This window comes from Equus asinus, chromosome 5 (assembly GCF_041296235.1).
Source record: "Equus asinus isolate D_3611 breed Donkey chromosome 5, EquAss-T2T_v2, whole genome shotgun sequence".
In the NCBI taxonomy this organism is placed as follows: domain Eukaryota; kingdom Metazoa; phylum Chordata; class Mammalia; order Perissodactyla; family Equidae; genus Equus; species Equus asinus.
The window spans coordinates 59,657,498-59,671,470 of NC_091794.1; the positions used below are offsets into that span (position 1 = coordinate 59,657,498).

Below are 13,973 nucleotides of genomic sequence, written 5' to 3' on the forward strand. Positions count from 1 at the left end.
TGAGAAGGGCACATCCCCACCTATGTGGTTTTCTGGCTCAGAGTATATGTAACCCAATCAAGAGAGAACAGCAGAACAATACAAAATGAAAAAATTTTATTTAAAAAAAGCATAAGAGGTTCCACATTCTACAAAAATGTCAATATCACAAAAAGACAAAGACAGACTAGAAATTGTCTAGATTTAAAGAGGCTAAAGAGACATGCCAAGTAGGCTGACCCCATCTGGATCGTGTGCCAGAGGAAAAATCACTGTAAAGCCAACTAACAAAACTGGAATACAGATGGTAGATTAAAGTATCATATGTAAATTTATGACACTGATTACTGTGCTTATGTACATATCACTGTCCTGAGGAAAGGCAGGCTGAGTATATAAAGGTCATGCTGTGTGTAACTTATCCTCAGATGAGTCAGGAAAAGACTCTGTGCATGCATGCATGGTGTGTGTGTGTGTGTGTGTGTCTGGAGAGAGAGAGAGAAGCAGAGAGAGGAGTAAGGAAGAAAGCAAATGAGTTAAAATGTTAATAATAGGTGAATCTGACTAAAGACTATTTGGATGCTCTTTGTACTATCATAATGTTTACAAATCTTTGTAAGTTTGAAAGTATTTCTAAATAAAACATTAAAAAAGAAGGAATAAGGCAAAGATTGACATGTCATTAGAAAAGTGGGCAGAGGCTCTGCTTGGGTGAGCCGTGGAGGAAAGACTAGAAAGGGTCAAATATTCAGGGGACAATTTTTCATCCATTAAACTAGTAATTTTCTTTTTTTTAGTTATAATACCCAGTATAAGCCAAAAAGTGGAGAAATGGATGTTTACAAACACTGTTGAGATTATAAATCAGTATAATCTTATTGGAGGGCAATGAGGCTTTATGCATTAAAGGCCTTAAAATTATGCAAGTTTGATTCTGGCAAAAATTATCCTAAGGAAAGAATTGTGTATAAGTAGCAAAATTTACCTATATGAATTTCAAAGTAACTTACTTATAAAAGTGAAAAATTTGCAAATTCTAAAAAACGAGTGATTAATAAATAAGTTATGGTTCATCCACAGATTGGGATATTACATAGCCATGTAATAATTATCTATACATGTATCTTGTAATGCTATCAGAAAATGTCCAGGATCTATCACGAAGTGAAAATATGTTAAGAAATATACATTACTGGAAAAACGGACTATAAGGATATATCAAAATATAACTATGATGTTCTTTTTTGTGTATTCATGTATTTTCTAAGTTTTATACATTTGCTTTGAAATCAAACAAAAATATTACTTTTAAAAATGCTTTGAGATTCAGCAGCCCCATCACAACTTTCACTCTGTGTTCAGACTCTCACACATACTTTTCCAAATCAAGAGGCAGGGACAGCAGAACTCCTTTTAGTGGTTATTTTACTAACTATGTGGACAATTAATCTTGGCTGCAATTTTTTAAAAGAAAGCCTGCTCCTTAGGGAGCCTACCATCCCAAGAACTCCCCTCGGCAGGGTCAGCTCCCACCCCGATGCCAGTTGCCCCGCTCTTTCTATGGTCTACCCTCCCTGCCCAACCTTATCTTCCCTTCATTAGAATGGAGGACTTGGAAGGAACAGAAAGGATGCCTACATCTCTTCAAACACCGCATTCCTTCTTTCACTCTCAGAAAATAGTGTTAATCCTTTCTCTTCAACCACTTTGAATAAGCCTTCAGAAAGGCCCCTGCTGCTTCTGCCAATCAAAGCAAAGGAAAGAAGATGAAATAATTGGATTTCCCCCCTAATTTGAAAGGCAAGGGTCCATACCATTCCACTGCTGTATATGAAATAGCCATTCTCAAACCACCTACTTGATGTTTCCACTTTACTGTCGAAAAGACATCTCAAATCTAACAGATCAAAAGCATTGTTTTTTATTTCCCTCACCCCCATATCTATTTTTTTTTTTACAGATTTTCCCACTTCAATAAATGGCACCAATGCAATAATGACACTAATAGGTAACACCTTATCTGTCTCATGCTACCCTCAAAGCAGCCCTTATTCCTTGTTACAGTTGAGGAAACTGAGACCAGAGAGAGAAGCCCAGGGGCCATCTCTCCTACCCAGCAGAGCTGGATTTGAAGCCCAGCAGTCTGGAGCTGAGGTCTAGGCCCCTAGTCACTGTCGTCTAGTGACTCAACTGTCTACCTTGATGTCTAAAAAGCCCAAACCCCATCCTTTCTTCTTTCCTTTCCCTTCCAGTCCCCTTCCTCCCCAGCCACGTCTACTCCGTTAGTGCCTCCTGTCTGATTCACCCCGACATACATTTCTCTCCATCACCGCACTATAGCCTTACATCAAGCCAGTCCCTTCTCACTTGCGTGAGTGCTCAGCTTCCCACCTCGTCTCCCCGATTGCTGCTGTACTCCCACTCCAGTCCATCCTCTGTGGAGCAGCCAGGCTGACCTTTCAGAACAAATCAAATCAGTTCACTCTCTTGCCAAAATCCTCCAATAGTTTCTCATTGCCCTCTGCATAAATCCAAAATCCTCAGTAGGTTCTGGACACGCTAGTGTATTAATTTCTTATTGCTACTGTAACAAATTACCACAAATTGTGGTTTAAAACAACACAAATCTATTCTCTTGTGGTTCTAAGGTAAAAAGTCCTAAAATCAAGATGCCATGAGGGCTGTGTTCCTTCTGGCAGCTCCAGGGAAGAATCTGTTTTCTTGCCTTTTCCAGCTTCTAGAGACCCTCTGCACTCCTTGGCTTGCGGCCCCTTCTTCCCTCTTCAAGTCATACCACCCCAACCTCTGCTTCCATCCTCACGTCCACTTTTGTGACTTCGACCCTCCTGCTTTCCTCTTACTGGGACCTTTGCGATTACATTAGGCCTGCTTGAATAATCCAAGATAATCTCCCCATCTCAAAGCCCTTAATTTAATCACATGTGCAAAGTCCTTTCTGCCATGTAGGTGACACACTCACAGCTCCCACAGATTAGGACGTGAAAATCTTTGGGAGCCGTTATTCTGTCTACCACTACTGGCCTTCTTCATCCTTCTCTAACCTGGAAAACTCACTCCCAGGAACTGAGGACCTCAACCTCGTCTCCCTGCTTCCAGGTGTGAGTGTGTTAGCAGTGCCACCTCCTCCTTGTCACTCAGAACTTAACTCAGGCCATCTGCTCAGGGATGCTGCTCTATCAAAAGCCTGCTTTACATTTCCGCAGCACTTACACCACCTGAAATTATCTAAACAGCTCTAGGAGCTGTCAGTCTGGTTCCTCCAATATCTAGTGCCTGCATCCCCAGTCACGGCACAAGGCCGCTCCATAAGCATCTGCACTGCATGGATGAGTGAAGTAAATTATCCTGTTCCATCTAGGGTCATGTGAAAAGTGGATCAAGCTCTGACACTGGAATGCCACCAAGCCACCTGCTTGCCAGGCAAAAGTTCTCATGAATGGCCAGGGAGATAAGAAGAAAATCAGGAGAACGTTATATCTCAGCAGGCAAGGCTGGAGGCAGTCTGTCCCCAGACAGATTGGTCAGCCGTGTCGGATGTTGCTGAGAGGTCGAGAGCTTACACAGCAGTGATTTATGATGGTCACAGGCTGACTGTGGCTCAAACTATTAGTTAAATGGTGGGGGGCGGGGGGGGGGACCGCTAATAAAATTAAATTGTAAGTAGATTATAAAGGTCCCTAAGTTCCAAAATGTATTTTATATAACCACTTTAGACATATTCATTAGTAATTCACAAATTATAAATCATTTCAAGTGATTTTTGTTCTTTTTATTATATACATGACAATAAAGACATTCACACTGTAAGCTATTTAAGCAATAATAAGTATACAGAGTAAATGAGTCTCTACACCCCTCCCTCTTCCAGAGGGAGCTGTTGTAATCCTACCAGTTGTTTATTCAATGCATTTAAATCCATATAGATCTGTGTACATTCATATGTATTTTTAACATGAATGGAACCATTTTTCTGATCATATTTTTAATCTCTCAAATTCCTAACAGCTTCTTTTTCACAACAGCTTTTTCTTCTTTTATAGTTACAATCCTGGACACACTTTGGAGGATACCTTAACTTTTAAAATTGATCTCACTTCTTCTGCTTGCTGTTTGACAGTTTCCTTGGCTGTCACGTCTTCCTGTGTGAGTTCAGAGGCATTTTGGGGGAAGGGGCCACAGGAGGTTCTTCTCGCACACCTGGTCATCTTCGGCTGGGTGTTCCTCCTCAGCCTGAAGAGTCTTTGTTTACTTGTCTGCTCTGCTGTTTCTTTCTGCCCTAGGTTGTTTTGGAAGGTTGTGATGAAGGCGCGGGGTATGGTGGGGGCACTGGAGGTTTGTCTTGGGGAGTGGGGACCCCTGCCTCTGCTGGAGTTCAGCAGCTGCCAGGCTCCCTGGCTCCAGTCCTCGTACTCCTTGCTCTATTCTGGGTGTGGATGCCTTGCCACCGCGGCTTCACGCAAGGGCCTGTTGATCCAGGGGCCTTGGGGAGGGGCCAGCGCCTTCCTTGTTCCCAATGTGATTCCACAGAGTGGGCGTCGCTGGACCACTTGCACCAGAATCACGTGAGGAGGGCGCTAAAAATGCACATTGCTTGGAGCCACCGCACACCCAAATGTAAAACCAGAAGATCTGTGGGAATGGAGCCCAGAAAGTGATGTTGGGGTTGGGTCTGTGGGGAGCTCAGGCTGTAGCACCGTTTCAGTAAGCTCTCCAGGATCCTTCTGCAGACTGGAGTCTGAGAACCACCATTCTGACCACTTGTCAGATCGCACTCCCTGCTCTTTGTGTTACCCGACTCCAAGAGAGGTCCTGCCTGTCACACACCCGCCACACAAGTGATTTTCCTCTAATTTATTCCTGCGTAACGTTCACACTTTCTATTATCCTTCCTGTGCATTCTCTTTCAGGAATTCCTAAAAATTTCTCACCATCTATAGCAGTCTTTCTTGTTATTCTTATTTATCTATGTTTATCCTGATATAAATATGAATGTATTATATATAAAAAATATATGTAATATATATGAAAGTAGATTTCTAAGCTATATATATATTTAAAAGTAATAAAGTTGCATTTTATAACATCCATATTTTTTATTACTTCAGGAAGGTCTTCTCTAAATTGATCTAGATATTATACACAAATAAAATTTGTAGAAAATCTCATCGTTAACTTCTCAGAGCATCATTGCCACTCTACCTGTCCAGGATAGCGTGCTGGTTACCTTCTAGACACGCACTGCAGCTTCCTTTCCGGCCGTGAGGTCGCTGTTGCCACCTGTTCTCGGGACAAATCCTGCTGGGTCTGCGCTGACTGTGGCAGTCCCGTTCCCCTTGCCACTGGTTCGTCTGGGAGGGGGTGTGTAAAGAGCTCTAGCCAAAGAGCTGTAAGGAGAGGGCTGTCTGGTGGCTTCTGGGAAGTTTTTTTCTCACATCTAAGGAGACACCAGAAAAACAGGCCCTTCCTCCCTCCGGGATGGTTCCCTTTGGCTGTGGTACCTGGAGCTGCAGCCACCCCTGATTACAAGGGACTCAGCCTGGGGTGAAGTCGAGCTGAGGGCAGCAGGGCGAGACAGAAGGAACTCAAGATGCCCTGTGACACTGTGAGCCCCGGATCCGCGAAGCCTGAAACCACTCTACCTCTGTTTCTCGGAGCTCAATGCATCCTAAAGGATAAAATCTCTGTTTCCAAATACATAGCAAGTTCCTATAAACTGTGGAAAATGTTTTCCCACCAACCTTAGGGAAAAAGGAACCTCAGGTTTATCTGTTTAAAAACTGCCTACCCCCCTTAAGTAAAAATCCACAAAATTTATATCCAAGCATTTACAAATCTTTAAACAAAAGAATTATCTCAAGTTGGATAGGTGAAGTTCTCTATCCTCCAACCTCCACAAAGGGGGAGGATTAAAAATTTAAAGAAACCTGATTTCATAGCACCTTCCAATATCTGGAAGTTCAAAAAGGTTTGGGTATATATAGTAAATCTACAATTTATTAACAAATTTACGTCGAAATATTTTAGTGAATTATTTTGACTTCAAACTTAATTTATAATGAAACAATGGCCAAGTAACAAATTTGGTTTTAACCTACAAATGAAATAGCACTTGCATACTACTGGGCACCTCCTGAGCTCTGACCCTAAAGCCAGCCTACTCAACTTGGTCCCAGCAGTGAGGGCGGGCAGATGCAGCAGAGGTGGGAGAGCTCGGTACAGGCAGCACTGAGAAACGTCGCCAGCAGTTGGGGCCATGTAAGTGGTTCTACCCGCCATAGCTCAAATTTTCTAAAAGTGAATACTCTGCCCATTTTCCACCTTTCAGAAGTGCTTATACAGGCAGGAAGCACCAGTTCTATACACTGAAACAGCAGCGTCAGCATCTGTGCAAGTGTATAGCGATTCCCTCCAGGTGATCCACTTGATGGGCTTGAGTGAGGTGGTATATTCTCCCTCCAACTCCAGTCTACTCTGACTCTCATCATTTCTCAGCACTTATACTATAAATTATGTTAAAAATATAATTACCAAAAGCACCACAAAGGCAGCCTCCTTGTATATACAGAGGATTCTGTGCAAACTTATTCACTAAAACTCAATTCATGTCACAGCCACTGCGTGTTATTCCTTTTCCTCAGTGTGCATATTTCTGTATGTAGCTTCTCTCCTAACCTGCCAGGGCTCCACTCCACATGCTGAGTCTTGGCACGTCCACACATTCCCTTTTAGCTGAGTCGGGGGTCAGCTACCTCCCAGTCTTGGACTGCCCTCCTCACTTCCTGAGCTCCAAGAGGCTGAAGTTGCCAGGGAGCTGTGGTTGATTAGGCTGCTTTCCACATGAGACATGTGCACGGCCGAAGCCCTCCTTGATGTCATTAGAGGGTGGGGAACGGTGAGTTCTCTCTGGTTGTTGCCATCTTGTTTCTCTTTGTCATATTTCTTCTCACCCAGAAAGTCACTTCCTGCGCCCAGTGAGTCATTCAAGGTCCCCCTCACTCATTCCCTCAACCCCAGCTGTCATACACTGACAGATGAACTATTGTATTTACTGTGCTATTAACCACAGTGTTACACAGCACCAATATTTCACTTTTCTTGTATTTCAAAAACAATTTGTTTTAAACATCTTATTTTTCCTCCCCAAAGCCAACCAGTACATAGTTGCGTATTTTTAGTTGTGGGTCCTTCTAGTTGTGGTATGTGGGACGCCACCTCAACATGGCTTGATGAGCAGTGCCATGTCCGCACCCAGGATCTGAACTGGGGAAACTCTGGGCCACCAAAGCAGAGCCCGTGAACTTAACTACTCAGCCACGGGGCCGGCCCCTCGAAAACAAATTATTTTGCTACAAGTAATCCAAGTATACAGTAATTTGATAGGGCATTTTCGGAACTTGTTCTTCCTTATGTTGTTGACAATTTTACTAAACACGTTCTTAGGAGTACGTCCATGGTCAACACAAAATTTGGTTGGTAGGCATTCTAGATATTTATATTTCTAATGAGGTTCAGCCTTCTAAAATATAGCAACTGAAAACCAGAGCTACCAGATTGTATACCGTAGAATAAAAGAATTTACTCGCTTTTCGAAGATTATGTAAATTCTATTTTAGTGCAATAATTATGGATGTACTATATCCTGTAAAGTAATTTTTTAAATTTCTGAAATAAATTATTTTTAAAAGAAATAATCCTCTGGATATTTTACAAGGGCACTTTATCATTTTTTTCCAATATTTTCTTTCTCACTTATATAAAGCATAAGTACTCCGGCATTTCGAAGATACTCAACTATCTTTTTGAACCTAAAACTGTAATTTTAAGAAACGACTTCAAAGTTGTTTCTTCTGGACAGATAGTAAAGAGAAAACAATAAGAGAAGAAGTTCAGAGAATATTTCACATTAAGTTACACATTTGAACAACCAGGAAAAGCTTTAATACACGGACAGGTAAGTTTCTTACTGAGGGAAAGAAACATTTCATATATTTAAAAATATTTACAGGTCCTTCAACATACAATCTAGTCCAGAAAAGCAGCCGAGAAAAGCAGCAGAGACCTCACCCGCACCTCTGAATCGCTGCCCGAGAGCCGCAGGGAACACAGGGGTCTTTCCAAATTCTTACAGGTTGGTTAATGTTCATTGTCTTACATGAGCTTTTCTTTGTAGCTGTCCATCTCGGTCGCTGCCTTCTGAAGCTTTAGCCCGAGTGCCTCTACTTGACACTGTAAATCTGAAATGACACAATGCATTCATCTGATTAAACATTTTAAGTGTCCAGATATTTTCATAGGGTAAACGACATTCTTTTAGAGTCGCCGTTTATTCCACATTGCCTGGATGACCATATGCAGCACGTCCCTACTTTGAAACCCCATGGAATTAATGGGTTTTGATGGACCTAATTTATTAGCCTCTTTCTGCCCCCAACATCATGCTAATTTTTAAACAGCTAATAGGTTAAATTTTGCTAATGTTTTCCAAGGAAATTTATGTAGCGGACACGTAAGAATTTCTGATGCGGCTCCCTTCTGAAAGACCTGACTGCCTGCGTTAGCTCTGGCGGCCTGGAGCTGAGAAGCATGGCTGAGGCCTCTGGTGGAACTGAAATAGACAAACCACGTACAAGGCTCCCGGGAAAGAACTTGTTAACTCTGGGTAGCTCCTAATAGGCATTTTAATAACTTTCAAAGCTAACAAAATACAAGTAGGAAATCGGCTTCATAGAGTCCCGAACTGGGGAATTCAAGCAGTGTTTGCGGAAGATTGTTCAAGCAGGCATGTCTGACGTGTGTGTAGGTACAGAACTGAAACTAAAGCAGAAGAACAAGTGGCCTAGACGGTGTGCGTCCCGCTGCCAGCTTGTGTGTGGGAACTGTGATCTGAACCCAGCCCCAAGCACAGCGCTTGGCGGCACTCTTTTTGGAAATACGGTGGAAATCAAACTTACACAGATGGACCAACTGGTTTCTATGGAGAAAACAACTTAAAACACTGAAATTATAATATTTCTATGTTACATCTGCTCAGGTGTTTTAATATATTTTTAACAGTAAAGTTTAAAATCTTTAATCATCCATTAAAAATACATAAAATTTCTCTATATATCTTCAATCTGCCTTCTTAACTTTGTTTTACGAAGAAGAGCCAGTTCCTTAAATCAGAAAATAAATTCACTCTACACAAATGTTTTAATTAGAATTTACCAGATATTTGTACAAAACTTTATGTTCACCCAGTGCCTTCACATACATTATTTAACTTTATTCCTCAAATTGCCATGTGGGTGCTATTAGCCCCTTTTTTCAGATGAGGCAAAAATGAGATCCTGTCTGATTCTCTTGCCTGGTATCAGAACCAGCAAATGCATGAGCCGGAGGTCAGACTGACTGAAGATTTTACACTTGGCTGAGGGGCTGAGAGGACAGCCCCTCAAAATAAGATTCAACATGGACTGACTTACTTGATAGATAATATTTGTGGGGTACATCTTTTTCAGTTTATCAAGTGATATTATTAAATGAGAGAAAAGATAAAGTAACATCCGCATAGAGAATTAGTTTTTGAGCATAACCTTTTGAAGCAAGGCACTCTCTTGTGAAAGCGGCATAATGTGTGGCTCTGTTAAGTGCACGTGGGCTTGCGGAGGGGTTCTGTTCACACAGGCACAGCTACAACACCTCCCCCAGCCCCTGAAGAGCACAGGGGTCAGGAAGCAGATGTTTGATGACAGTGCACCACATCCAGGCACCGTGCAGAGTGCCTCCTCCCATAGCATTTCATCACAGTCACAACTACTACAAAAAACACATACGCGTTTTATTTTTACCAGTGAAGAATCTAAGGATCAGAGGAATCAACTACCTTCAAAGGTCACACAGCTAGTTAGAAGTAAGTCCGTGATTCAAAGTCAGGCTGCCTGCTCCTGAAGTCCTGTCTCTCTAAGTCTCTTACGTGGACGCTCAGAATAGCAAAGTTACAAGGGGCTGTGACATTTATGCGTGAAAGTGTGGTCAGTGTGCCCATAGATCTGCTTAGCATATCCAGAATCTCTAAAGAGGTATACCTAAGGCAAATGAAAAGTATTATTTCTACTACATAAAATATGTAATAAATTAGTAGTGTAACTCCAAGAGGTGGTTTAGATTGTAATTTTTGAAAGTTTAAAAATTAATATATTTTAAACTTTTTTTTTTCCTGCTTTATCTCCCCAAATCCCCCAGGTACATAGTTGTATATCTTAGTTGTAGGTCCTTCTAGTTGTGGCAAGTGGGACGCCACCTCAACGTGGCCTGATGAGCGGTGCCATGTCTGCGCCCAGCATCCGAACCAGTGAAACTTGGGCTGCTGCAGCGGAGCGCACAAACTTAACCACTCCGTCACAGGGCCGGCCCCAATATATTTTAATTAATGAAAGATATTAAGACAAATATGTTATCATTGTGACTGACTTTATGAAACTGACATGAAAGAAAACAATTATGCCTTCCTGTTAAATGTCCCTCAGTGCTTTTGTCAGGATGTAATGTCAAACTAGATGAAGCATGGGTCTCAGCCATGTAATAAACTTTATGCTATTACTTCTAAATGTAGATATTGTTAAGAGGAAGAACTGATTACCTTAAAAATAAACTCCAAAGAATTGGTACTTGGTATGTGAATTTTATCCAATTAATTCTCAGTTACCTGATAATTAGTAGAATAGTAGACAGTAAAAATGGCAGCTAATTCAAAACCCATTTTTATGGTATTGAAAAGTATTCTTAGGCTCATATTTGAATACACTTGTGCATCAAAGTTCCTTTACTAGGTTTAAAGGAAAATAAACTACATAATCATGACCCAACTCCAGAAAGGAAAAGCTATGATACTCTCCAGCATTCTTCTCTCTACATGCCCACGGAGTCTGCCTTCCTCCCTATTTCAGGATAACCACAGATAGCTCAGTCTTTAATTCACGGTACTCGATGGGTAGAGAAGCCACTTTCTTCAGATTATTTGCTACATATTTACAGCATCTCCGAGTAAAAACAGGAAAAGCAATTAAATTTTATACTTTAAAACACAGAAATCGGGGGTGGGGGCCAGCCTGGTGGCACAGCGGTTAAGTTCGCACGTTCCACTTCGGCAGCCCGGAGTTTGCTGGTTTGGATCCCGGGTGCAGACACGGCACTGCTTGGCAAGCCATGCTGTGGCAGGCGTCCCACATATAAAGTAAAGGAAGATGGGCACGGATGTCAGCTCAGGGCCAGTCTTCCTCAGCAAAAAGAGGAGGATTGGCAGCAGATGTTAGCTCAGGGCTAATCTTCCCCAATAAATAAATAAATAAATGCAACACAGAAATCTCTGTCGGCTGTCATGAGAAGTAAATAGAAACAGAAAATATAAGTAATGTCTACAAAGAAATCATTTTATATAAGCAGAGAAGACACCACATAGAACTGAGAAAAAATGATTCATTATGAATAATCCATAATGTAAACAGCCCACCAGAGTATAATTAGGAGTCAATTAATATAGTGTCATGGCTGTTTTTTTTTTTTTTTTTTTTTACTTTTGGTTATATTTTCTCTAATAAAGAAGGGCTAAGAATTATTTAAAACACATAGGATGTATCTTTACTGTTCTGAGCAAGGCACAAGCAGCCTCCTGGTTTCTTGCTGCTCCGGTAGACAGACCAGTAGGGTCCTTTTGCTTTGGAAGCAGAGGGCCCAGTTCCTGTCCTTAATAAGTAAAGGGGCACAGTCGGGAGGAGCAGCAGAGAAGAACCACCTGCCCAAGACAGCTCCTTCAGTTCCTGCGGCAAGGAGTTCTTAAACAAGTGTATTGTTCCGTGCAGTCCTTCTCTATCGTGAAAACATTCAACTTCAATTTTCGGTCATTCCACATAACATAGGCTTATAAGGCAAAGCCCTGCATGCCTACAAAAAGCAAAGAAGCACTGGCTTTACACAGCACGCAGACGTAAGGCAGAACCCCGCAAACAATCCAAAACGACAGCAGCAAATTCCACCACGACGCGACTGCGTTCTTTGCAGATATTAAATAAGAAGCAAATGACTTTAAATGAACAAGACACAAAAGAGCTCTTAGCCTCTTTCACGCGAAGCCAGCTGCTTGCTGGGGGCATTACACAGGCATTAGATTTGGGTCAATTAGTCATTTAGGAGAATCCTGTTATTCCAAAAGGTTTCTAGAAACTACATAAACAAAAGGTATTCCTAGTTAACTATTTTATAGAAGGACATAAAACTTTACAGCCACTTGGAGGGTATATTAAGTTAGCATAATGTTTGAGAAAACAATAAATAAAATCTTCGTAGTGGAAAGATACTTACAGCCTATAACTTTCTGGATAAATAACACCAAAAACATTAAAAATCTGGTTCAAAGTGCCCTGTGGAGGAAAACGATTCCAGGTTCAAGTAACGGAATGGAAGAACAAGCAGGAGATTCGGCCCCCAGAGGTCCCGGTGCACAGGCATTTTTTTTTACATGAGAAGTTGAGCTGTATGTATTTTTAAGTGGTGGAGATAATTGAAGAATAGGAAGACAAAAGCTGGCCACTCTTTTAGTGCACTGCCCAGACCAGCCAGCTCGGGGGTGCTCTCCGGCCGGACTGCCTGGTTTCAGAGCCGGCTCGGCTTCTGCCAGCTGTGCGGCTTCAGGCGCTTCAGTTTCCTTACATATAAAACGGCTACTCCAGCAGAGGGTTGTTCTCAGGATTAAGTGACTTGACGCATGTAAAGAGGAGAATGGTGCCAGGCCCACCACGAGCACCATGAACAGCGAGCTGTGATCATGGGTGGTGGTCGTAAGGCACCCCAGCTTCTGCCCTGAATCTCATCACTTCCCACCTCAAGGACAACGTTCTTGCAGTTGGGCCTGGTTATCACACCAGCGGGTGGGTATGAGGAAGAGTAAAAAGGGAAGATTTAACCGTGTGATTCTCAATAACAATCTACAGAGTAACGATGGCAAAGTGTTAAAACTTGTTAAATGTGGGTGATGGTTTTCACACACATTTGTTATATTTTCTCTGTATTTTTCTGTGTCTGACGTATTTTATAGATATATTCTTTAGAGAGGAGTCCATGTTCTGCACTGAGGAGTCTAATCAACCCAGTTGTGTGTGTCCATGGCACAAAAGGAAACAAGGAGCAGAGAACTTGGCGGGGGTGGGAGATGTGGTTAAAACAGTCATTAAAGACGACGCATTCGATTCTGTGAAGAGAGAGCGGCGAGATCCAACTGTCGCTGGAGGCGGATATGGTAACAAGCAGGGCTGTTGATTTAGTTTTAGTTTTAAGGTACTGCATTTGGGAATGATCCATTCTAGAGGGCACCCATGCGCTTGAATTTAATGTGTGCCTTCTACTGGTTCTTACATGTGAAAAAGTAGTAATTCTTGTAGGTGTTTAAAAAACTACATAAATGTTAAGCTGTAAATCTCATTTTAATTCTTACTTTTTCACTACAGATTCTGTTTTTGAGACCTATCCCTGTAGCTATAATAAGTATGATTCATTCCTTTCTGACTGCTAGGTAATACTTAATCGTGTGCACAAACCACATTCTACTGATCTAGTCCTATAGTGATGGGACCTAGGCTGCATGCAACTTTGTGTCACCACAAATAATCCTGCAATAAAAGCCTCTTACCCCTCATCTTGAACACCAAGAGGGGAGTTTTCTGCAGGATGGCCCCAGAGCAAGCTCATAAGGTCATAGGCCTACACGTACTTAAATAATGCCAAATGGTTCCCAGAAGGGAGGCACCAGCTTACACTCCCACCTCACTGAACGAAGGTTCCTGCTTTCCTAATACTTACTAGAAAGAGCTGTTTAAAAATTTTTGCTAGTCCATAGGGTACAAAGTAGTGTCTTGTTCTTGGATTAATTTGCAGTTCTCTGCTTACTATTGATGCTGTCATCTCATTTAATGCTTGTGAGTCATCCACGTTTCCCTTTC

General features: G+C 41.8%; 1 protein-coding gene across 4 annotated transcripts in view; it reads right to left on the reverse strand.

Annotated features, from left to right (window-relative positions):
- The window catches only part of LEKR1 (leucine, glutamate and lysine rich 1), a 189,814-nt gene that overhangs the window by 54,082 nt on the left and 121,759 nt on the right, over positions 1 to 13,973 (reverse strand). For all 4 annotated transcript variants that reach the window (XM_070509609.1, XM_070509607.1, XM_070509608.1 and 1 more), the window contains one exon: positions 8,153 to 8,234. In XM_070509609.1, the coding sequence (XP_070365710.1) occupies positions 8,153 to 8,234 (82 nt within the window). The remainder of the gene's footprint in view (positions 1 to 8,152; positions 8,235 to 13,973) is intronic.